The following is a 25,137-nucleotide window of genomic DNA, read 5'->3' on the forward strand; positions in this document are numbered from 1 at the left end:
TAAATAAGGATGAGAAATTTTATAACTATTTTGTAGATCTGTTAATGTAAGGGGAGGAGAACCTATCAGCTTTTTTTTAAATTTTCAGAATCCATCTGGGGTGGATTTTTTATGTTTAATATTAAATTTATTTGACATTTGGGTTTTTTTCTTTTTTTCCTTTTTGTACATAAGAATTTTTTTCCCCGTTAGTGTTGGATGTTCATTTTTCTATTTTTGTTTCGTATTTTATTTTTGTTGATAAAATAAAATAAATGTTAAAAAATAGAAAAACTGAAGCAAGTGGCTGTTGAGACATGCTCAATTCTACAACATTCTTGCCAGGGTTGTTAAGTGAATCGTTGCAGTTGTTAAGTGAATCACATGGTTAAGGAAATCCAGATTCCTCTATTGACTTTTTTTTCCACACTGAGAAGATGTTTTCTAAAACATTTGAAATCAGAAAGGTTTCCTGTGGAAATTAGCATGCTTTTAATTCATATATTGGTTTCAATACCTGTTTGATACCCATTGCACAAATAAGGAACCTACATTGTTTGATTGTGGAAAAAATGTATCTAGTCTTTTGAAGCTTCAACATTGCATTTAAAAAAATTGAAACTTTTCATGTCAGGATAAAAAGTACTTTTATTAAAGTTGGGCAGTAGGCAGTAAAATAATAGGTAATTGCCATATTATTTTAGCTTCTCAAGTTTTTAGAAAAATCATCTAAAAAGCAAATTATCATACAGGTTTGAAATTGCCAAACTTGCCTGAAGTGGAAAAATTTTCAGCTCACATCTCAGGTTACATGTCTTTTTTGTGTGGAGGGTTGTGGTATGTTTCTCTAAGGAGGACTAGAAGAAATAGACCCAAAACAAAAGTTAAATCTGATTTCAAGTGGTTTACATTTAAATTTAAGTAAAATCAAGTATAGTAATTGTAACTATTCTCCAATAATCTGGAGAATCTATTTCATTATTTATTATCCTTGTCATGGTTAAAAATTACAATGAAATCTCCATGATTGACACCCAAGATCTTTGACAACCACATACATCCTTGTGGCATCAAATTGTACCCTTCTGACTTAAAAATAACAATGACTGAGTTCAGATACTATGTTGAGACAAAACTGCACAACCATATAATGGCTTAATGTAGTTCATGAATTCAGTCAACATGGCCCACAAGCCAAGGAACTAAACATGATTTAGGACTTCGAGGAATAATAATAATGCAACACCTATGGTTGTGAAAGAATCCTGATTTGGTTGCTGGGAACTGTACCATTTGGCAGCTCTTTTATTAGGCAAACTGTAATAACATCTACCTGTTTGTCCTTTGCAGAATGCTCAGAATTCCACTTTAATGCCAACTCTTTAACAGAACAAGGTCAATTATGCATCTTGGATCCTCACAGTCCTGAATTTGTTGGTGAGTCAGTGATAGATGTATATCCAACCAAAGATAAAACTCCCAGTGGATGAGAAGTGATCTGTGCTTATCAACTATACCGGGAGCATGGTGTTTCTCATGGTTAGAACATTGGCTTGATGAGCAGCAAGCTCACATTTGAGACCCGAGTACTACTGTGGGATGAGCTCCCATCCTTCACTCCAGATCCTGCCGGGGATATGAAAGGAGCCCCCAAATGGGCATCCCCAGGCAACAGTGATGTCACTGCCTAATTCTTTCCACTCGGAAGTGCCTTGGTGCCGCTGACAGGAGTGCGATGCAACCAACTACACCTTATGGCTATTTTTTCCTCTTAATCCTAATTATATATCCATGGCCTGAAATGTTAAAAAGCCTAAGTACATAAGCTCTTTTTTAGAATAGGGTTTTATTATCTTCAGTCTGTTCTAATTGGTTTAAAAACTGAGTTTGCCTAACAATTCAACTTGCAGGTTTAGACTGAGGCAAGCTATAATGTCAAAAGAAAAAAAAACAGGCTGAAGCCTGACTCCCTGGTACTTTATGTACAGCGTAATTTTGAAGAAATATTCAGAGAAGCATATTGGAATGGTTTTGACCAAGGAGCTATACCATATGCTTGCTTGCTTGTGTAATTTAAGGCTTGAGATTAATATTAGCCCAATTTTCTTATCATTCTGTTAGATGCTGGCGGTTCCAACATTTCCATTACCAAAATAACTACTATTTTCCCCAAATCATGAAATCACTAAATCTCAACAATCTCATATGATGATGGTTATAACATGTCAAGTTTTTATGGCTGCACATAAACCAAGTTTGGCAAGCTTACTTGCCAGAGCAAATTCCCTACATTTAAGGAATGATGTTTGTTTCTCCTACAATTAAAGTACATGTTTAAAGTTTAGGGGTCAGTTTTATGCTCAAGGTGAGCCCAAAGGTTCCAGATATTATTTTTAGTGTTTTTAATTTTGACAGATAATGAAGGTTTGCCAACTGATCAGCTGACAACTGCTGAGAAAGTATCATTGGAGAATTCAGCAAAGGCAGAAGCAGTTTGGGAATATCAGGGGCAATCAGACAAAATTGTGACCAACCTTTCAGTACCCCAGCAGGACAAGATCATCTCTGTAAAGGATGAGGAAACAAATAGCCAAAGCTCAAAACAAATTAATAACCACAACAGCCAAGCTAAGAATCTGTACTTTTGTGAAAGGCCTAAGACGGACATTCAGCAGCCATCTCTATTTGCCCAATATAAAAATGTGGTCTGTGCCAGTAGAGTGCCCATGCAGAACAAGCAATTTAATTGGGAGCGATTGGAAATATACAACTCATTAGTGCCAGACCAGAACAGCCAAACTAAAAATCATTTAATAGGTGATCATTGTGGAGAAAATAACCAAGGGCTACCTCACCTTTTCCAATATTATAAAAATGCGCCTCCAAATGAAAATTCGGCTTGGCAGGATCAAAACTGCAAATCAGAAGTAAGCAGTCTGATACCAGAAGCATGCTATGGAAGTGCATTAGTACCTGTTCCTCCTCAGGCAGAGAATATAATAGACTATGTTGATGAAGCAGTTGGTCCAAATACAATACAAGTGACAGACGAGAGGAGTGAGACTAAAAATCTGCATATCTGTGACCAGTGTGGAAAGGAATATCAGTGGCTTTCTGAGCTTATCCAGCATCAGCTACTATATTTGGGAGGAGCAGCAGATAGACAAGACCAGCTTCATTTGGAAGGTAGAAATCCAAGTTATTTGGCACCCATCTCCGTTTTTTTGCAGGAAAACAGTATGTGTGCAACCTCTTGGGAAACATTCCAACTAATGTCAAGAGATCATAACACTCATGCCAAAATGCTGTATCTCTGCCATCGGAGTGGAAAGGATTTCTGCAGGTCCTCTGTACTTAAGTGGCATATACAGCCTAAGGAGGAACTGACTAGACAGAGTGAGTCAAAAATAAATAAATCTAGTACCTTTTCATTTGTTCCCCATGTGACGGGGAACATGTTTGTAGACTCTTGTGAAACATCCAACTTAAACTCAAAGCTCACAAGTCCTTATATAGGGAAACAACACAATGAACAATGTGGAAGATGCTGTCATTCTCTTTGTGCTCAACAACATCTTGATAATTTGAAAGCAGATAGAGATGAACTGTTCCATTTGGAAGCATACAATCCAAAAAATGCAATGCTCATTCCGCTGCAAGCAGAGAAAACATTAAGTGAAAAATCAAACATTCCCATAGATCAAAAGAACTATGCCAAGAATTTGTACACTTCTAACTGTGATAAGAACAATTTCCAATGTCATTGTTTGTTGACCAAACATCATCGACATATTCCCTTGGGAGGGGAAATAGACACACAGGACCTATTTAAAATGCAAGCAGGCTGTTTAAGTCAATTTCAAATGGAAAGTAAAATTATAGGATCTTCTGAAACAATTAAACCTCAGTCAAATCAAACAATAAATCAAGGTTTCCATTTCAAGAGTCTGAAGATATGTACAGAATGTGGGAAGGACTTCCCATGGTCCTCTGACCTGGCTCAATATAAAGTTGTGCACTCTGGGAAAGCTAGTGAGAAACAATGCCCATCAAAGGTAGATGATCAAAATGGTTTGCCACCTGGTCTCATGAAATTTGATCAACCTTCCCATCTGAAGACAAACCAGTCGACTCAGAAAAACAAATCCTACACATGTGGTCACTGTGGAAAAAGCTTCAAGTGGCCTTCGGACCATTCTAGAAAAAAATTAATGAGAGGAAAGGGCACCAAACCCACCAAATCCTATATCTGCGATCAGTGTGGAAAACATTTCTATTGGCCTTCCCACCTCGCCCAACATAAACAGACTCATTTTATAACAAAAGTAATGAGAAGTAAGTATGCCAAGCTAAAACAATCCTATATTTGTGGACAGTGTGGAAAAAATTTTGAGTGGTCTAAACTTGCCCAACATAAATGTACTCATTCTAGAAAAAAAATACTGAGAAGCATGGGCACCAAACTCAATAAATACTACACACGTAGTCAATGTGGAAACAGCTTCCAGTGGCCTTCTCAATCTGTCCAACACGAATACACTCATTCAAGAAGTAAATTAGTGAGAGGCAAGTCCACCAAGCTCATTAAGTCCTGTATCTGTGATCAGTGTGGAAAAAGCTTCACATGGCCTTCTGATCTTGCCCGACATGAACGCACTCATTCTAGAAAAAAATTATTGAGAGGCAAGTGCACCAAACTCAACAAATGCTATACAGGTAGTCAATGTGGAAAGAGTTTCCAGTGTCATTCTCAACTTGCCAAACATGAACAAACTCATTCCAGAAGTAAATTATTGAGAGGCAAGTGCACCAAGCTCAACAAATCCTATATCTGTGATCAGTGTGGAAAAAGCTTCACATGGCCTTCTGATCTTGCCCGACATGAACACACTCATTCTAGAAAAAAATTATTGAGAGGCAAGTGCATCAAGCTCAATAAATCCTATATCTGTAATCAGTGTGGAAAAAGCTTCACGTGGCCTTCTGATCTTGCCCGACATGAACACACTCATTCTAGAAAAAAATTATTAAGAGGCAAGTGCACCAAGCTCAACAAATCCTATATCTGTGATCAGTGTGGAAAAAGCTTCACATGGCCTTCTGATCTTGCCCGACATGAACACACTCATTCTAGAAAAAAATTATTGAGAGGCAAGTGCACCAAGCTCAACAAATCCTATATCTGTGATCAGTGTGGAAAAAGCTTCACATGGCCTTCTGATCTTGCCCGACATGAACACACTCATTCTAGAAAAAAATTATTGAGAGGCAAGTGCACCAAGCTCAACAAATCCTATATCTGTGATCAGTGTGGAAAAAGCTTCACATGGCCTTCTGATCTTGCCCGACATGAACACACTCATTCTAGAAAAAAATTATTGAGAGGCAAGTGCACCAAGCTCAACAAATCCTATATCTGTGATCAGTGTGGAAAAAGCTTCACATGGCCTTCTGATCTTGCCCGACATGAACACACTCATTCTAGAAAAAAATTATTGAGAGAGGCAAGTGCACCAAGCTCAACAAATCCTATATCTGTGATCAGTGTGGAAAAAGCTTCACATGGCCTTCTGATCTTGCCCGACATGAACACACTCATTGTAGAAAATAATTACTGAAAGGCAAGCAATGCCTCAACACATCACATATTTTTTATCAGTGTGGAAAAGGTTTCCAAAGGCCCTCTGACTTTGCCTGACATGAACACACTTATTTTAGAGAAATGTCACATAGAAATAAACACATAAAGCTTCAAAAGCTGTTTGGGTATACTCTGTAAAAAGAATTTTAAGGGGTTTCTCCCTTGTTCAACCTAAATGCTCTCATTCTGGGAAATAATGACTAGAAGCAAATGCACCAAGCTCAAGAAGCTGCGCATCTGTTGTGAATGTAGAAAAAAAAACTTCCAATGGCTTTCTAAGCCTTTGCTAAATATCGGCATGTTCATTCCAGAAAAATGTTAATATCCAGAAATTATGCAGTACAGTTATGGTTACACTGGGAAACTGATGGTGTAGCCTGACCTTGTCCAGCAAACCCATGTTTACTCTAAAATAAAATTGATGAGAGGCAAATGTACCAAAGCTTCCCACATCCTGTCTTTTCCAGCCATGAAAGGATTCACACTAAAGAAATACACTTAGCCAATGACAAGTGCATTAAGCTCCAGAAATCCTCTATTTGTCCTCAGTGTGAAAAAAGTCTTCAGTGGTTGCCTGAACCTCCTGACAATGAATCTGTCAGATTCATTCCAGGAAAAAATAATGGGTTTAACCTGCCTGCTTGCTCCAGCAGAAAAGGCTTGCTGCAGACCCTCTCAAGGAATTTTAGTTGGCAGCGTTGAGAAGAGCCTTTTCTACTGTGGCTCCCACCACGTGGAATATTCTACTGCCAGTGAGATCTGCCCCTCACCATTTGGCCTTCCAGAAGGACCTTAAAACCTGGTTTTGCCTGCTGTCTGGGGTGTATGTGTGTGTTGTTTGCTGGAGGAGGTTGACCCAGTAAGAGAAGACCTCACTCCCATGCCATCCACCCCCTTGGTTTTAGTTCTTACATAAGTTATCTTAATTTTAAATATTAATTAATTTTTTTAAAAAATCTTAATTTTAAAAACCCATGGTGGCACAGTGGTTAAAATACAGTATTGCAGGGTAATTCAGCTCACTGCCAGGAGATCTATCCTTACTGGCGCAAGGTGGACTCAGCCTTCCATCCTTCCGAGGTTGATAAAATGAGGACCCAGGTTATTTGGGAGCAATATGCTGACTCTAAACCTCTTAGAGAGGGCTTTAAAGCACTATGAAGTGGTATATAAGTCTAAGTGCTATTGCTTTTGCTAATTTTAACTGTTTTCTATGTTTTTGTTTTGTAAGCTGCTTTGTATCACACTTTTGACGAGATGGGAGCACATAAGTTTATAAAATAAGGCAGAAATGCATCAAATTCGAGGAACTACACACATAGTTGCATGGAAAAAGCAATACATTGTCTAATAAAAGTGTGGTCTTTATGTCTTTTGACTTCGTTATTTGACTAAACATGTTCATGTTTACATACATGGAGTGCAGACCTAAATTATGCCATTTGTGGGTGCTCATTCATGTTTTGTACAGCTGCTAAAGTAGCAAAAAACTGATAGGAAATGTCATGAAGTAGGAGAAAAAGAAGTTAGATAATAAAAATGCATCTCTGTGTGCTGTCTTTCCACACCAAGTTCTGGGCAGCACTGCAAAGCTTATGCTCATCTAACAACTTGTGAAAGAGGAGGATGCCATACACAGATGCTGAGCATAATCTGCCTCTCCCAAATAGGATTTATAAAATTAAACACACAGAAATTGCTTCTGATTTCTCTCTGATGGGGAAGCACAGTATTGTCTTTTTTTTGTGTTAATTTGACAAACTGCACCAGGTTTGAAATCTATACTGAATTCTTTTGAATAAGTTAAATTAAAGCTGTGATCCTAAGTGTCACCAGTGGAAGGTGCAGGAATGTTGTGAAGGATGGAGCTTGTTGCTCAAGTTGTTTTGTTAGGCACACCAAGCATCCAAATTTGTGGAAAGAGCAGGCTATATGCTTATCCAAGGTGATTCAATGCCTCTTTAGTGATTGAGCACCTGTTCAGCCACTGGATAGAGAATCATACTGAAATTCCAGGCATAAAAAACAGTTGATCTAGAACAGTGGTTCTCAACCTGTGGGTCGGGACCCATTTGGGGTCGAACAACCATTTCACGGGGGTCGCCAAACAACGCAGTCTGCCATTTTTTTCCTCCTTTTCCTTAGCTATGCTACTCCCTTTTATTCTATTGGCTTTTGAAAGCCAATAGAATAGACTCTCTTGAATAGAGTCTAATTCTATTGGCTTTCAAAAGCCAATAGGAATTGTCCAGGCTGTCTCTGCCCTGCTGAGCCCGCCAAAAGTCCCATTCTGCAAACAGTGCTGCAAGTTGTCTGCAGCGAAGGCGAGCTCTCTGGAAGCTTCCACCTCTCCCTGCTGAGCAACTACTAAAAATGTAAGTAAAAGAGGGCCGGAGGTGGGAGGCCGGCGGGCGCAGGGAGGGTTGCTGGCACGTGTGGGGCCCGGCGGGTGCCTTACCTCCCTTGGGTTGGGCCAGCTGGTGGCCCAGCCGGTGGTCAGCCTGCGCCGTCTTTGCTGCTTGCCAGCTACGCCTCGGCCGGCGCAGGGGGCGGCACCATGCATGCGTGGCATTCCCAGGCAGGGAAAGTCCTTGACTTATGACCAGTTGGGTAGTCCTTGACTTATGACCGATTGGGGGTTGCGGCATTAAAAAGGTTGAGAACCACTGATCTAGCATTTCTACCTATCCAGGCATCATTAGCTTTCACAGGCTTACATTATAAATTAGCATTTTTCATACAATTTTCGTATTTGCACATGCACTCATGGTTCATAAATCACACTTGTCATATCTTAATTCTTTGCAAAACATCAAGACTAGTAAACAAAAGTTTAGTATACAAATAACTGGACTTTCAGATCCTTTGCTCTAGATGGGGACTACCAAAATTTCCAGCATATTTAGATAGCATCAAATTGAATAGACTATTGTAGTAGCAGATCACATCCACTAGTTTTAAAATAAATTCATGTGTAGTAAGAACAATGACATTTGGATGTAGCCCAGTATGGTATTTTTCAAAATGGATTGCAGATAAGCCACACTCTATTTTCTTTTCAGAGAAAGTAGAATAGCTCAGAAATACAATTTACTATTCAGTATTAGAAGAAAATATGTTTTGGAATGACTTCATGAAATCCCAGTTTTGAATAGTAGTTCTTCACTAGATTGACATGCCAGAACTTAAAACTCATTTTTAAAAAGGTCAATACTCTGTATATAATATAATCCTTGAGATGATGAAGAATTTTACTACCATAGGCATCACTGTGCATTGCATCACTTTGAGCTGCCTGTTATTGCTGCTTCAAAAAGAGGCATCTTCTTTCCACAAAGCTTCATTTCTTGATAGGGAATTGAAATTTTACATTAATGATGACATCATAGGCAAACTACAAGGTCATAATCACTATTTCAAATTATATGTATAGGTGGCTTTCAGGCAATGTATAAAGAGGACTTAATAGGGCTGCACTTTCTGCAACATAATAAAAATTCTGCCAGTGGCTGCAGTAACAGGAAAATAGGTCAAAAACGGTGAGAGTTATGCTTTGGTACTTGGTTAAACTAGATGAGTATTTTCAAACTTAGCGGCATTAAAATGTGTGGACTTCACCTCCCAGAATTCTCTAGCCAGCCATGGTTGCAAGTTGGGAACAAATTGCCAGGTTTGAAAAAACATTGGATCAGATGATCTCTGAAGTCATCTCCAATCTTATGCTAAAGATATCAGGACAAATCATCCCAAAACTTAAAATGTGCATACTTTTGAAATGCAATATGTTTTTAAAACTGTAATGCTCTTTTAAGAATGAAATTTGAAATGAACTGCTTAGTTGTGTCCTTCCTAGGCAATACATTGGAAGGTGGATAAATGCCACTTTGTCAAAGATTACCAGCAGCCAATAAAGGTGCACCTTTCATGATTAGTGTAAAACTCAATCTTTGTTTTGTGAAACATCATTTATGTTTTCCCTTATAAAGCTATCCAGCTATAAGAAATGTCTTCAGATAGTGGAACACTTCTTACCAATTAAGAACATAATTAGTATTCTTGACTTCAGGCTCAGGATTGTGTATATTGAGAAAAATTATGGCTTTTTCAGCAAGAAGTGAGAATTGCTGCTATAGCCATTATTGAGCCGAGGTGGTGCAGCAGTTAGAGTGCAGTACTGCAGGCCACTTTAGCTGATTGTGTTCAGCAGGTCAGCGGTTCAAATCTCACCGGCTCAAGGTTGACTCAGCCTTCGATCCTTCTGGGGTAGGTAAAATGAGGACCCAGATTGCTGGGGGCAATGTAAATATATATATACATTGCTTACTGGTGTACACCGCTTAGAGAGTGCTTGCACTTAAAGCGGTATATAAGTCTCATAAATAAATAAATAAATTCGTGGTGAGAGTTTGTCTTCAACTCCCATTACTGGCTTCCAGCAAGAACCCTCAGTTACCTTTTCAAAGGTGTTGCCCTCCTCCCCTTTTGACCCAAATTTAGGTCCTTTTCTAAGGACATCATATTCCCTTCATTCTTGCAGAAGGAATGTCAGAACTGGAAAAAACTTTCCTTCGATTTGCTGCGTATGGAAACACAGCTACTCACAGGAACACCATGTCTAGGAAGAACTTCTACAAGATGTTGAAGGAATGTGATGTGATGGATGGGAAAGTCATGACCAGCACTGATGTGCTCATTGCCTTCAATGAAGTCAAGTGAGCTTGGAATGATAATGGTGGGAACATTGCAAACAAGCTTGCAGGGGCTACTGAAAACACTAAGATTACTTACTAATTGTTCACAGTTGGCACTGTTTAGACCCCAAATACTGTTTTCTGCACCCACAAACCATATTAAGAAGATGTCCTTCCTTCATTGTGTCATAAATGTCTTTAAAGATCTGGTGAAAAATAATAGTTCTCAAAAAGATATATTCAAATGAATAAAATAAAATGCATAGATAGAAGTTATAAGGAAACAAATTATGTTTGTTTGAGTATTTTTTTTAAATTGACATATTTGTAATAATGTACTACATGTTTCAATATAAGACAATACTTTTTAGAGCTTAGGCAGATTTATTGAAACTAAACATTTTTGGAGTCTAGAGGCCATAATTTACTGTGTTGTCTGTTTGAAAAGTTAAATTTCAGTTAAGGCTAGTGAAAATAAAGTTGTAACTCTTTTCCCATCCAAATTCACAGATCCCTGGATACTGTATTTATCCCAGAGATTAAAGCCTTAATCTTAGAGACTTATATGATTTCAGCCGTCTGGTTTACAGCAGTGGTGGGCCATGTTGGAAGGGACAGATAGTGTATTTCAGCTTCTAGTTTCCCAGAAGGAACAACAATTTTCATTTTCTTTTTATTCTGTTTTTAGGGTTTTAGGTAGCAAAAGGAACAGGAGGCTCTTAGAGTGCTAATCGTCACCATTTTTACTCTTGAAAGTCCCAAATCCCAGTCTGCCTTGCATTTTAGGCTGAATTCAGCCATTTTTCAAAGTTTGGTCAGCTTTAAGGATAGGTATGGGAATTGCATGCAAGAATAAGTGGTTCACCGCTGCGTCACAGCTTAGGGGGAAATGAAAAATCCACTAGCATATGGTTAATTGATTTCCCCCTCCGTCTCGTGCAGGTTTAAGGGGGCCAATCACATTAACTATATTGAGTTTTTGCAAGCCATTAAATTGCTGAGCAGAAAGTGCTGTAAAGAACAATCTCACGAGGAAGCCCTGCAGGCCATATTGAAGCTAATGGAGGGGAAAAAGCCATCCAACCTGGAGGAACAAGTGAGTGAAGGTTCCTTTGCACAGGAGAGACAGCCTGATTTCAAAACGCTGTACATTTGAATTACTTGAGCAAAAGGATGTAGCTTGTTCTTTTTCCATGGGAATATAGGAAATAAGTATGGAATGGGATGCTAGGCACAGAATTCAGTACCTTGAGAACTACTGTAAGTTTATTTTTTGAAAAAAAAAAATATTTTTAGTCTCTTTGTTTGCAAGGATATATTTAAAAACAGAGGAATATACTAAAATGTCCAAAATCATATAAATGAAGATTTCCAATGAGGGAATCATATCCTTTGTTTTAGGCAAAATAAATTGTAAAAAAAAATACAAACAAACATTTTCTTTGCACAAAGTACACAAATCAGCATGCTGCTGAATTTACCTGTTGGTGGAAAATGAGGAGAGCTGTAACCTGAAATTACAGCAGATTGGCCTGGAATGAATCTGGATTTGATTTTGAATTAAATTTTAGATCTAACCCACATCTAAAACTCTCAAGTGCATTTGCTCTGGAATTCTGTGGTCAACTGAAGAATATAGGCAAACACATTCTCAGGAGAAAAGTTGGACAAGTGGCAGTGAGACTGGAGGGATAGCTTAAGTTATAGACCAGTGGTTCTCAACCTTTCTAATGCCGCGACCCCATAATACAGTTCCCCATGTTGTGGTGACCCCCAACCACTTATATATCACCGGGTGCCAGGGGCGTGGCCAAAGAAAAGGGGAAAAAAATGGCGGACAGCCTTGTTTGGCGACCCCTGTGAAATGGCCGTTCGACCCCAAATGGGGTCCCGACCCACAGGTTGAGAACCACTGTTATAGACGATCTAACATAAAGTGGGAGCTACTGTACATTATAACACCCAACTATACAAATCCCCAGATGTTAGGCAGAACTTGTAGCATCTTTTGAGAACCTCCCTTTGTCCTTGGAGAAGTTTATGAAACACTTTGCCTCTGTTACTCTGTGTTTAGTGAATGTGTTGCTTAGGATCACCCAACCAGGTCGCTGAACTGGACCACTTTGGCCCAACCAAGTTAACTGTATCCTGAAGAATTGCTTTCAGCTAGCACAAAGCTGCAAAGAAATTCATGCTGGGAGATCAGTACAATTAATCTTGGAACGATCCATGGCCAAATAGAGCAGCATGTTATTTTAGCATGATTACCATTCTTATAGCAGATTTCAGTACCCAAATTTTGGGTTCCCTTCCTGAAGTTGTGAAAATTAAATGTATTTTAAGAGGGAAGAGTCAGGATTTCTGATCATACATAAGCAATGTTGACTATCTGTGATAACTGGGCATATTTTGGCCACCATAGAGAAGAGGAAATTCTATACTTGGTTCTTGTCTTCAGAACCTTGCATATCGATATAGTAGGTAAGGGTATTTCAGAGGGCTTATGGAAGATACTGAATATCAATCATATTTTAATCAATTAATTAACCAATTAATTTTTTTACAAGCAGGTTTGCAAGCAATGAGAGATTGCCCTGGGAAAGAAGCTGAGCTCATTTCTATCTATTCTTAAAAATATGGCTATATATGAAAACCAATAGTAGTATAGAGAAACTTCCAAGCCCTTTAACTTTAGGAATCAATGGCTTTCCAGATGTTGGTGTGTTAAAATTCCAGCAGCTCCTGTCAGTTACTTGGGCCATAGATTGCCTGCTCTTAACAGATTCCTTTACAGCAGTTGTAGCCATAGAAGAACACACACTTGTGGGAGCGAATGGGTTATTTTATTAACATGAAGTTTTTGCAAATTTTAAGTATGGCATGCAGCTTTGGGCCTCAAAAATCTGGATAACTTCTGGAAGGAAGCAAAGAATGTAGGCAAGTATGGTAGCAGTAGTTTAAGCCTTTTGTAGCAATAGGGCTGAACAGATAAGGGTTGCAAGATGCAGGTTTTCAGCCTACTTTCCCACAGGCTCTCTGGATCAATAGATCTCTGCACCCATTTTCCTGCTCCCAGTTAATTCTGCCACCATTTGTCCTGTGGATAGTCTTGCCTGGTGTTCACTGTCTTAACTCTGGCACATGAGTAAGACAACTGTTGACATAAACTGGGCTCCTTACTGGTAAATACGGAAAAAAAGATGAGAGTGAAATAAATTTGCATTCCCTATTTATTTTTTCCCACCTCCCATCTCTTTTTTAAGGTTAACTGTCCCAACCTTATTATAGGCATTAATAAAAGAAAATAAACCATTGTAAATAATTATATACACAGATGATTAAAATCATTCCTTCCTTCCTTCCTTCCTTCCTTCCTTCCTTCCTTCCTTCCTTCCTTCCTTCCTTCCTTCCTTCCTTCCTACCTACCCATGTACCTACACCACAGTAAAAGGAATCAAGTTTATTTTGCCTCAATGCTAATATTCAAGGAGTTTTAAAGCTAGCATACAGATCTCTGTATAATTTGTCAAAATGCTATCTCAGGGTCATGCAACAATTATGGATGAGTTACCTTATTTCATCATGGTGACTTTTCTCCAGCTTCTTCCTAGATATGTTGCTGGGTCTGAAATGCTAAAGAAGTTTGAAATTAATCAACCTTCTTACCACTGGCCATCTGTAGCTAAAAGGCAATCAAATTACCAAAGTGAGATCAGCCATGATGTCATAGACAACTTGATAAAGTCACAATTCCCACTGTAAAGTAAACTCCTAAGCCCTGGTGGTTCAAACTCAGAGCAGGCCTTGTCATTCCTAGGAGAAACATACTCAAGAAAGAGTAAGGCAGGGGCCCCCAAGGCCATTTAGGTAAGTCCATCTTCAAACTAATTATCATTGGAAAAAAGTCCTCTAGACTTCATTTCACAGCCTTGCTGCTCGGAAGTGATAGATATAATCTACCATGTTTAAGGGCCTTGAAGGCATTTTATCTTGGTTACATTTAGACATTCCCCTGTCCAATCTACCTTATAGCATTGTTATGAATAGAAAAAGAGCAAGATACCAGCATAAACCCTTAAAGAAAGTCAAGATGCACACACAATAAAAGAAAAATTTCTATGCCTTAATGACTCATTTCTGAAAGAATTTTGAAGCAAAACTTTCAAAGCTAGAGCATCACATTTTGTGCCACTCCCATTTTCAGCTATTTCAAAATTCTTATTAATACAGTTATGAAGGCAAGAAATATGTAGACTGGGCCCAGCTTCTTCTCACAGAGCTCCTGTAACTGCTTTCTGAACTTCTATTCTAGTGGTGGCGAACCTATGGCACGGGTGTCAGAGGCGGCACTCAGAGCCCTCTCTGTGGGCACGCGCGCTGTGACCCCAGTCCTAGGCCTTCAGCTGGGTTTTATAAAACCTTTTCGCTTTAGGCCTCCACTGCCGTGTAAAAAAAAAAGGTTCAATCAATCAGTCAATTTCAACTTCTCGCAGGAAAAAAAAAGATCTTGCAAACATGGAATTGATTGATTGAACTTTTTAGCCTCACCCAGTCTGCCGTTACCACCGCAGCCATGCCACCCCATGGACCACACCCAGCCAATGGGCCACACCCACCTGGCACCCGACAATGCATAAGTGGGTTTTAGGTCGCAGTTTGGGCACTCGGTCTCTAAAAGGTTCGCCATCACTGCTCTATTTTATTTAAAAATATATAGTACAATTTGCAATTATCAGCTGTGCAAAAGTTTTAAAGAGGATTAAGGAAGTGGGAAAGGAATGGCTAAATGGTATACAGGAGAAAAGTGATTTTAGTTATAGACTGTGTTGCTCCAGTTGTTTGAGGAGGGATTATTTTTCTTGGTTTACATTGGACAATTAATAGTAGGACTGATGAGATCCAGAATCCAATTGCCATTCACAGAATAAACTCAGAAGAGTTACTCTATCTTACAGTGTTTTTTAAAATTAAAATGTATATGCAGATCATGGGTTGGATTGTAATGCTGTTTTCTCTGCCTTTCCTTTTTTTGACCTTCCCCTTTGGAAGATGCTGAATTCACACAATCCCCAAATTTTATAACCATAGATTCCACAAATTAGGTGTGTATAATACTTGAAGGTACACCTTTCTTTAATCAGTTCTAAATCTTGCATTTAGATTTAAAAGATGAACCCATATTATCACTGTGAGGGAAGGAGAAAAAAATTCTATCTGCATTTTCTATATCAGGGCTTTTCAACCTTTTCACCCATTGTACCACTTTTAGGATATGGCAACATCCGAGTACCACCAATCGCTTAGCAAGGTGTCAAAAACTTGATGACCAAAAAAAAAAAAAAGAAAGAAAAAAGTGATAAAATACAGGTAGTCCTCAACTTACAACAGTTCACATAGTGACTGTTCGAAGTTACAATGGCACTGAAAAAAGTGCCCCCCAAGCCACAGCCGAGCAAGACATCTGCTGGCCCACCCTGCCGCACTCTTCCTCCTGTCCAAGGTTTTCATTGTTGTGAGCATTTCTGTTGAGGATTGGCAGCGGGGATGGGGTGAGGGGTGTTTGGTTTTTATTCCCCTCATCTGCTGGGTGGTTGCAGCAGGTTTTGGTTACTTCACAAGATCCTGGGACTGTGACCGTCATAAATATGAATCAGTTGCCAAGCATCAGAATGTAAATCACAAGACCCTGGAGAGGCTGCAACATTCCAGCTGACTGACGGTTCTTCTGGGCTCAGCAGAAGTGCCAGGATCAGTGCTGAGCTCCAGCTGGAGCCTGGTGCTGATTCTGGTGCTTCCGCTGAGCCTTGACACCATGCAGCTGCAGCTGTCTCTCGCTCAGACTTGTGCAGTGCTGCCACCGGTTCAGCTCATTCCCCTCCCCCGCTACCACTTTTCTAGAATGGTCGAGTACCACCTGCCAGGTGCCAATGTACCACAAGTGGTACCCGTACCACTGGTTGAAAAGCCCTGTTCTATATCATGCATGATTTTTCTATACTGTATAGCTCTATAAGGAGTCTCATTTCATGCCTTGTCTCCAAGCTAAAAAGCTTCAGGCACTGTTGTCTTTCTTCCTATGGAAATTGTGGTAGCCCCTAAATTATCTAGCTGCATTTCTTTGAACTTTTAGTTCTTTGAACTAAAAAATGGTGTGGCAACCAGAACACCATGAGACAAGTGTACTTTTACCATAGATGATAAAGGGTTTTGCTATTTTCCAGTTTTAGTTTTATTCCTCCTTCTTCTGGTAGCAAGCATGGAATTTGGTTCCCCCATTTTTTTTTTATTTGGCCCCTTCCCATGCATCCCAAATGGCTCAATTTTGGCTTAAACCTCAATACTTTGATCCTCAACTTGGGCTGGGGAATTCTGCGAGTAGAAGTCCACCTTTCTTAAAGTTACTACGTTTAGGAACACTACTCTGATCAAAGTCATGAGACCCATGTTATTGAAAAGAATTTCAAGATAGTCTTCCAAGCAGACATGAGTTTAAGGATCTGGCAATATTTTTCACTCATGACCAGATCAGAGTTCATTTATAAATGGGCAAAGTAGAAAAATCAAATTCTGAGCTCTAGTATTTATAAGCCTTCCTTTTTGTATAATATAGCAGTTTAAAATGTATGTTTCCTCATTTGGTCATTATTTCAATAATTGTACTGTCACATTAGAATCTCTTTTTAAGTACAGTCTTTCTCCTATCTAATATTTCTTGGGTTTACTCTCTATCTGCTCTTAAAATGTGTCCTTAACATATTTTCTTGCAGAAAAAGATACTTAAACATCAGAAACAGAAGCAATACTAGAAATTGATCACAGACAAATACTAATACATATTTTAACCCAAGACAAAATAGCTTGTGATCCCTTTTGTTGAAAAATGCTCCCTTCAGCCTGATGCCTTGTATTCTAATTTAACTGATTGTGATGATATTTATCCATCAAAGTGATTATAGGAGGAAGTGGGTGAGCTTTGGTCTGTTGGACATTCTTGCAGGTTGCCTGCATTGCTATAACAAAAGGAATTGTGAGAAAGAATGAACTCATACTGTTTTCTGATTCTGAACATGAAAGAAGCAAATAAATATTGATGGACCAATAGCAGATTGATTGATGGACCATAGAAGATCCCACCTCCCTCTCGTTCATCCTACTCCTTCCCTCCCCATCTTTTCATCATAATTTGTAATTCTCATTGTCTTAAATTACAAATTACTTTTTTCAGTGTCATCACTATTTTTTCCCTGTTCTGAACCAAAATTATACTCACTGCCCCCAAATGTATATATTTATGAATGCTACATTTTTAAACTGTGGCAAGAAGCTTTAAGATTACTTATTTTGAATTTTATTTTATTTTTTGCTTTGCCCATTTATAAATGAATTCTATATTTGCTCCATAAAGGGAATCACTTCTCAAAATCCACCTGCTTCCCTCACATTTCTTTGAATGCTTTCTCTTATTCAATGGAATGTATTCAATTCCCTCTAGATTCTGCATTGTTGAAGATTTTGGTATAAATGCTAACTCTAGCTACTGAATTCCAAAAGATAATTCACTTGTGTTGTATGCCATAAGCCTAACATATTCTACAATGAATTGATAGCTTTATTCATGGAACACCTGAATGAATTAATGATTCTAGATCCCAATGGAACTGGCACCATAGGTGTCTCTAGTTTGGATCACTTGTTTGACTGTATTTTGTGACATTTTGTCAAGGGTAGGAAATCAGGAGTCCAGATAGTTCAAATGAATATATAGGTTTATTGCAAATTTAAATTCTCTACTAGAGTTTGAAGTACTAATAGTAAAAAGCAAATTGGCATACAGTAGATAAGAGTCAACAGAATTCAAGATGAGCTGGACTTAGATCTCTTGTGGGCTTGTAGGAACTGATGATAGGTTTGACTCTCCCTCAGGCTCAGCCTGGTTATCTCCTACACACTTTTGTCATTTCAGAACCAGTAATGTATATGTGTTTACAACTGTACACGAGCATAATGCATATGGGATCAAATCCTGTAGAATTTCTTGGCTGGGGCTCTCAGAATTATTCACAACTGAAGGGCACCAAGTTATCTGTCTCAATTACTTTCCTTATATCCAGGAGGTCCATCTTATGAAATCCTGATCAGCAACTCATCATTAGCAACTAACTTACCTTCTGGCCTTGCTTTGGCCATGGTGGGGTGAACTTATAAGCAAGTCCTGAAAGTTATTTTGTTTCCTCCTTTTGTTTCCTTTTCCCAAGTGCAGAGGGATGTCAGAGCTGGAAAAAGCCTTCCGTAAATTTGCTGTGTATGGAGACACAGCTGCCACAGGGAATGACATGACAGGCAAGAACTTCTCCAAAATGTTGAAGGAATGTGGTGTAATGGATGGCAAAGCTGTGACCAGCACTGATGTGGACATTGTCTTCAATAAAGTCAAGTGAGCTGAAGGGTTGGTGTGTATATATATATATATATATATATATGGTATATATATTTGTGAAGAGGCATCCAATCTCAATAAGGCTTATGTGCAAATAATTATTACTGCATTATTGTTCTTTTTAAATTGTGACCCAGATAGTTTGTTTCATTCAAAACACACTGCCATGTCCCTTTACTATGAAAGAGATGCTTTGGTAGCCATTTCTTAAGGACATGTCCAAAATGTATGGCCTGTTCCTCATCCCCAGCTTATAGCAGAGGCCACCTAATTTCATTTACTTGATCCAATATTAAAGTGGCATGTTCCTCTTCTCCCCATATAAACCTTCATAAATGTACAATCTGTGTGGCTTTGAAAGTGACCAAGGGGATGACATGAAGGTGCCTAGGATCTTGCCAGTATGAATTGGCAGAAGCCATGTTTGTAATCATAAATAGCTGAAGGCAGATCTACGTGGGAAGCAAAATAATGCAAGATAAAGTGGTATCCTGATTCAGTAGAATTGTGTAGAAGTGTAATGGTATGTGGGAATGACCTTGGAAGACAAAAAGAAGGCCCACAACCTAGGCAACAGTGTAATCAGGCAGCTCAGTTCACAGATGGGGGAAAAGCATGAGAAGCATTTCGAAAGGGGCCTTCCCTTGTTTTCTGGAGACTAAAAGGAGAGGAGGGGAGGAACATTTTCAGTTTTGCAAGATTATGTTACAATAACACTTCAATAAAGAAGGGTCAGTTCATCTGGCTGTGCATCTTGTCTGGACTACATCACAAGTCCGACATCAATACAGAAGGAAGACAATAGCAACATAGTATACAAAATCAATTGCAACAATTGTAACCAGCTCTACGTGGGACAAACAGGAAGGCAATTGAAAACAGGGGTTCTTGAACATTGGCTAGTGGTTAAAACAGCATGACCCAAAATCCCTGATCTTGAGCCACATTGACAATGAACAACATCAGTTCGATTGGGAAGGAACAAAAATCACTGGCCGTGCCAACGCCCACCTCACACGTAAATTTATTGAAGCTTGATATTCTACCAAAGAAGCAATTAACAAGCATATTTATTTATAAATACGTAAGAAACCAGGCCATTCGAATGACCAATCAACAAGAGAACCAAATCAGCTGCTCAGAATTTAAATATAGCTCCAAAGGAACAACCAATCGCATGACCAACTGACCATAAGACATAAATAAGCTAAAGAGGAATAGGACAAGAAAATCCCCCTCATGATGTTACCTCGTCTGGTAGCAAAACGTTCAGAGACTAAATTGAAACAGGGCTAGCAAACAAACCACTGCCAAAATAAAAAACCCGAGCTACAAGTATTTTCTATTATTTCTAACATCAATTTCCCAAGACTGCAAGTATTTCATCCCCCCCTTGTAATTTTAGTCTCTTGTGTCTAGGCTGCAGATCTTCCTCCTGTCTTTCCAAGGTCATTCCCACATACCATTACAGGAAGGGATCATTGTCCTCCTTTAATTCTACTGGCTGCTTAAAAAGAACCTCATGCAAACAGAAACCTACTGTAAAGAAGGCTAGAGCAGAGTGTTATCAGAGCTAGAAATTATTTTTCTGACAGGCCATCTTCTGTAAATAATTGTGGGCTTATTAATTGGATAGTTATCTTTTTTCCTTATGCTTAATGGGATAATTGTCTTGAAATATAGGCAGTCCTGTGACCATTTCTCACACTTAAGATCATCACAACATCCTCATGGTCATGTGACTTACATTCGGATGCTTGACAACTGATTCATACTTATGACATTTACAGTGTCCTGGGGTCATATGACAAGCAAAGTCAGTGGGGAAGCCAGATTCACTTAACAACGATTTTACTAACTGAACAACTGCAATGATTCGTTTAACAAATGTGGCAAGCAAAGTCGTAAAATGGGGCAAAACTCACTTAACAAATGTCTCACTTCGCAACATAAATTGTGGGCTCAATTGTGGTCATAAGTCGAGGACCACCTGCAATTGTTGTTTATAATGCTGTCTTCTTTGTAAATTCTTGGATGCCTTGTTCAGGGTTGGTCTTGTACTAAGGAGCAGAGCTGATGTATTTGTGTGTCCCCAGGACCAAGGGCGCTCGCAACATCACATATCCAGAATTCCAAGAAGCGATAAAGGAACTGAGTGCTAAACGCTTCAAAGGAAAGTCCCCTGAGGAAGCTTTACAGTCCACTCACCAGTTGATAGAGGGCAAGGAACCAGGCAGTGTCGGGGTGACGGTGAGTGAAGAGCTCCCTCCATGTAAGGGATGCAGCCAATCAATGATGCTGCCAGAGAGAGCTGAGCAAGATCTGTTCAGAGACACTACATTCTTTAATTGTAATCTCTTATACTTAATTTGTTTTTTTTATTAATTTGATTTATATGGGTGCCCATCATGCCATAGTGACTTTTCCCCGCATTTCTTGCTCTTCCTTTCTTCCCAGTAATTACTTCCTTGAAGGGCTTACCTTCAGAGATTGTGGGTGCTCCATTACTGTACTGGAGGCTTTTCAGAAGAGACTGGACAGCCACTCATCTGGAATGGTATAGGGTCTCCTGCTTGAGCAGGGGGTTGGACTAGAAGACCTCCAAGCTCCCTTCTAACTCTGTTATTCTATTATTCCTTCTCCTAATTATTTTTTTCTGACTAAGCTACTGGTCACATCATAGCTGCAGGGCAGGTTCCTATAGATTGCAAGCTTGTGGTCATCACTTTTGGCATTACTATAACCAATTATTTCTGGCTCGCCAAACGGCACTGAAATAAAACCAGTGAAATCTTTTTTGGAAAAATTCCATAAGATACTCAAGAAACCGTATTACCTCTCATCCAGTGCATTTCACTGATTTTTTTCTGCACCTTCAGCTATTAGTCAAGTAATCAGTAACCGCATTCTATCTTCTCTCCTCTCTCTCTCTCTCTCTCTCTCTTCTCTTTCCACAAAAGGGCAATGCTAGGAACCATTAAAATACTGTGAGAACCCTTTAAAAAGCCCATAATCTAGAATGTTTCTTTATTAATTTTCCCCCCAGAATAGATTTGGGAAAGACAGAATATAGGTTGTTTTCATCTAGGCTGCCTAAAATTCACCGAGTACGTAGATCCTCTTGGTGTCAATAAAAGCCACACATCCCACTTGTTGTTTATCCCTGTAGCTCACCTGTACAGACCTGTGAATTTCCCATGTGTGAGAATCAGCTTGTCACCATTATCTTCCCTTCGCCAACATCCACCTTCAACAGGCAGCTAACACTTTGCTTAATTGTCTTGCAGAAAGCTGTTGCAGCTGGGGCAGTAGACAGACTGACAGACACCAGCAAATACACAGGTTCTCACAAGGAACGCTTTGACGAAAGTGGCAAAGGCAAAGGGATAGCTGGGCGTGCAGAGCTGACAGACAACAGCGGCTATGTTGGGGCTTATAAGGGAGCTGGGACTTATGATAAGAGCCACTAGATGTGAAGCGGTGCCTCCCGGAAAACCTTCTGTTCTCCTTGGCCTTGGAATGAGAGGCCAATAAACACCTGTTCTAAATGATTGTGTTTAGTGTTTGTGGGACTATATAGTCATTCAATCTTATGATTAATCACAGATATACTGCAGCGCTCCCCATCCTTTCTATCTTCCATTCCCCTCCACTGAATCCCTGCAGGTTTTGACCTGTTTCCTACCCCACCAGGGTAACCTCTGGAAGCAGCTCAGCAACAAAGCAGCTTGCCTTGCTTTCTTAACACAACTCTGCAGTGTTCTGTATTGCTGCGGAACATTATGGAATGCTGTGGAGTTCACATTAAGAAAATGAAGCAAGTCACTTTGTTGTTGGCCAGGTAATGCAATCCTGGAAGTGGCCATCAATTGGGCAGTCCCAAGGCAATCACTTGAGTGCTTCACTTAACAGCCATCAAGATCTCTGACCATAAAGGGCAGGCTCCAATATAGTCATAAGTCAAGGACTACTTGTACTCCAACATCTCTTGCTTCCTCGTCACTCCCAGTTCTGCTCCCCTTAGTTTGTATGAGAAGCTAGGATTTTTGGCACTAATGCATATTGCATAATGTGCAACACATAAAACATGACATAAAACAAATTCATGCCTGTACCTATACAGCATTGAGACAAAGGTTGTAAGTATATAAATGAGCCCAGATCATTTATCTTCTACACTTCACGCCTTGCTCTGCAGAAACATAAGCTACAATAAATTGTAAGTCATAATTAAATTAGGACATCATCCAGGAACATTGGCAGTTCTGGTTTATTGGCAACAAGATACAGAGCCCTCCATGAACTGAAAAAGATCTACAAGTGGGGCACTGCTGTTCCTTCTAACTAACACATACGTTTAACTCCCACTGTTTCTTCCATTTGAGGCTAATTGTTTTATTATTTCCTGGCTAAGAACAGGAAAAAGACTCAGACTCATTATACTCATAGAAGTATTCATAGAGGTGAGGCTCTGGGAACCCTGGTTGACCAAGTCATAAATCTGGCTCAAGCCTACACTATGGGGAATATCCAATCCATCACAACGGGAAAAGAATTAGGGTATCTAAGAAATGGAGTTTCATCGTCTATACTAGCCAATTCAATTCAATATATTTTGTCCTCTGGAATGTGGCTAAAAGAGATGATGGCATATATATCATTAAGGCTTGAAACCCCCCCCTCTCTGTGTTTGGGTGTGTATGTATATGTGTGTGTATATATACATGTACACACACATATATAATTATAAAACAGCCATACATATATAGAAGCAAGCATGATTGAATTTTGAGGACCTAACACCTTCATGCCTACAATTGGCATCTTTTGATATCCCATAGATTAATTTGACAGGTCAGAGATAAGTTTTGCAAGGGTAAGATGCAAGTTAATTCTTTTATCAATAAGCTTTTTATTAGAGGCTTGGATAAGAATCTGTAAGAACAGAACATCCAAAGTCAGTATGAAGAAACTCTTGTGTTTCTTTGAATATGGCAATGAAAGGAAATGAGGCATGCCATGTGGATTAAGATGTGGTAGATAATGAAGGATCTTCCAAAACAAGGGAACAATTCTAACCCTTTCCTTATTTAGATGCCAGTCACCTATAGGAGCTTTGCAGCGATTGTAACTTGAGGACCAGGTCTTAAATAGGGGTGTTTTTTTGGGTGTGTGTGTGTTTTTGTCATAACTTTGAAAGGTAAGTTAAGAATTAACTATAATGATAAACACTTTCAAAAAGGTACCACAGACTACCACCTTTATTTATTCATTTATGTGGCTGCCCATCTCAAATGATTCTGGGAGAGTCTGGGAGAGTCGCCATGAGATCTTGAAAAAGGTACAGATAGTACTCCAGTTAAAAATGTCTGACTTAAGGACAACGCTTAGATATGAACATGCTGTCTGTTACTAAGAGAGGTGGCTGGCATTGTCCTTCCTCAAGCAAATGAACTGTTGAAGTCATGCAATGTTTTATGAATCATTGAAGCCATATGTTTTCAATAAACAGCCTATTTTCAGTGGTTTTCAGTAACTTATGAAAACATTACATGGTTTCAGCGATTTGTCAGCTTGAGGAAGGACAATGCTGTCTGCCATTTTTAATAATAGCCTATTTGTACATATAAGTTCTGTCTTGCATACAGGTAGTCTCGACTTACAACAGTTCATTTAGTGACCGTTAAAAGTTACAATATCATTGGAAAAAAAGTGACTTATGACTGTTTTTCACACTTACGACCATTGATGTATCCCCATGATCACATGATCAAAAATTGGATGCTTGGCAACTGGTTCATATTTATGACAGTTGCAGTGTCCCAGGGTCATGTGACCTTTCGCGACCTTCTGATAAGTAAAGTCAATGGGAAAGTCACTACTAATTTAACAACTACAGTGTTTCACTTAACAACTGTGGCAAGAAAGGTAGTAAAATGGGGCACAAAATTAACAACTGTCTTACTTAGCAACATAAATTTTTGGCTCAATTGTGGTTGTAAGTTGAAGACTACCTGTACAAATTTGAGTTAAAGATACAGTTAAGAATGGAACTTGTGGGCAATGGTATTCTCCATGACCCTGACACTTTTAAACTTTGGAGAAGATTTCTGAGAATGTCAATATTTAAGGAAACAAATGGATTACTAAACAAATCCAGAGTTCCCACTCAAAGCCTAAATAACCAGGCTCACTCAGGCAAACACCTAGTTCTTTGGAGAAACCTGTAATGCTGGGAAAGGTGGAAGGAAAGAGAAGAAACGGACAACCAGCATCAAGCTGGCACTTACTCAATAAACATCCACACTGCACAATTCCCTTAATGGCCAGCAGAGAGCAGTAGCCCATCACAAACTTCCATAGTTTTTGAAGCAATATGTTGATCCTAA

At 39.2% G+C, this 25,137-nt stretch overlaps 2 protein-coding genes and 1 long non-coding RNA gene across 6 annotated transcripts in view; 2 read left to right on the forward strand and 1 right to left on the reverse strand.

Moving 5' to 3' along the window:
* Nucleotides 1-10,372, forward strand: part of LOC120309767 (zinc finger protein 268-like) — a 31,045-nt gene extending 20,673 nt beyond the window's left edge. For 2 of the 3 annotated variants that reach the window (XM_039347310.1, XM_039347309.1), the window contains exons 3-4: nucleotides 1,330-1,416; nucleotides 2,395-6,632. In XM_039347310.1, the coding sequence (XP_039203244.1) occupies nucleotides 1,330-1,416; nucleotides 2,395-5,597 (3,290 nt within the window). In that variant the 3' untranslated portion in view covers nucleotides 5,598-6,632. Of the gene's footprint in view, nucleotides 1-1,329; nucleotides 1,417-2,394; nucleotides 6,633-10,157 lie in introns of those variants that run through there. The other variant, XM_039347311.1, reaches the window with a different exon arrangement.
* A 2,765-nt stretch (nucleotides 10,373-13,137) lies between these two features.
* LOC120309769 lies at nucleotides 13,138-13,990 on the reverse strand. The gene is made up of 2 exons (XR_005557175.1): nucleotides 13,883-13,990; nucleotides 13,138-13,490 (listed from the first exon to the last, which is right to left on the reverse strand). It is a non-coding gene; the product is annotated as an uncharacterized LOC120309769 (long non-coding RNA).
* A 96-nt stretch (nucleotides 13,991-14,086) lies between these two features.
* LOC120309768 (tubulin polymerization-promoting protein family member 2-like) lies at nucleotides 14,087-24,489 on the forward strand. Of its 2 annotated transcripts, none has more exons than XM_039347312.1 (4): nucleotides 14,087-14,178; nucleotides 18,572-18,745; nucleotides 20,845-20,998; nucleotides 22,036-24,489. In XM_039347312.1, exons 2-4 carry the CDS (start codon nucleotides 18,576-18,578, stop codon nucleotides 22,216-22,218), a joined length of 507 nt encoding a protein of 168 aa, XP_039203246.1. In that variant the 5' UTR covers nucleotides 14,087-14,178; nucleotides 18,572-18,575; the 3' UTR covers nucleotides 22,219-24,489. The 2 variants fall into 2 exon arrangements, with proteins under 2 accessions (XP_039203246.1, XP_039203247.1); XM_039347313.1 differs by having other exon boundaries at nucleotides 14,099-14,178; nucleotides 18,567-18,745.
* The last annotated feature ends 648 nt before the right edge of the window (nucleotides 24,490-25,137 follow it).

The sequence above is a fragment of the Crotalus tigris genome, unplaced genomic scaffold, assembly GCF_016545835.1.
Source record: "Crotalus tigris isolate CLP2741 ecotype Arizona unplaced genomic scaffold, ASM1654583v1 scf7180000018058.1502924, whole genome shotgun sequence".
Classification (NCBI taxonomy): Eukaryota; Metazoa; Chordata; class Lepidosauria; order Squamata; family Viperidae; genus Crotalus; species Crotalus tigris.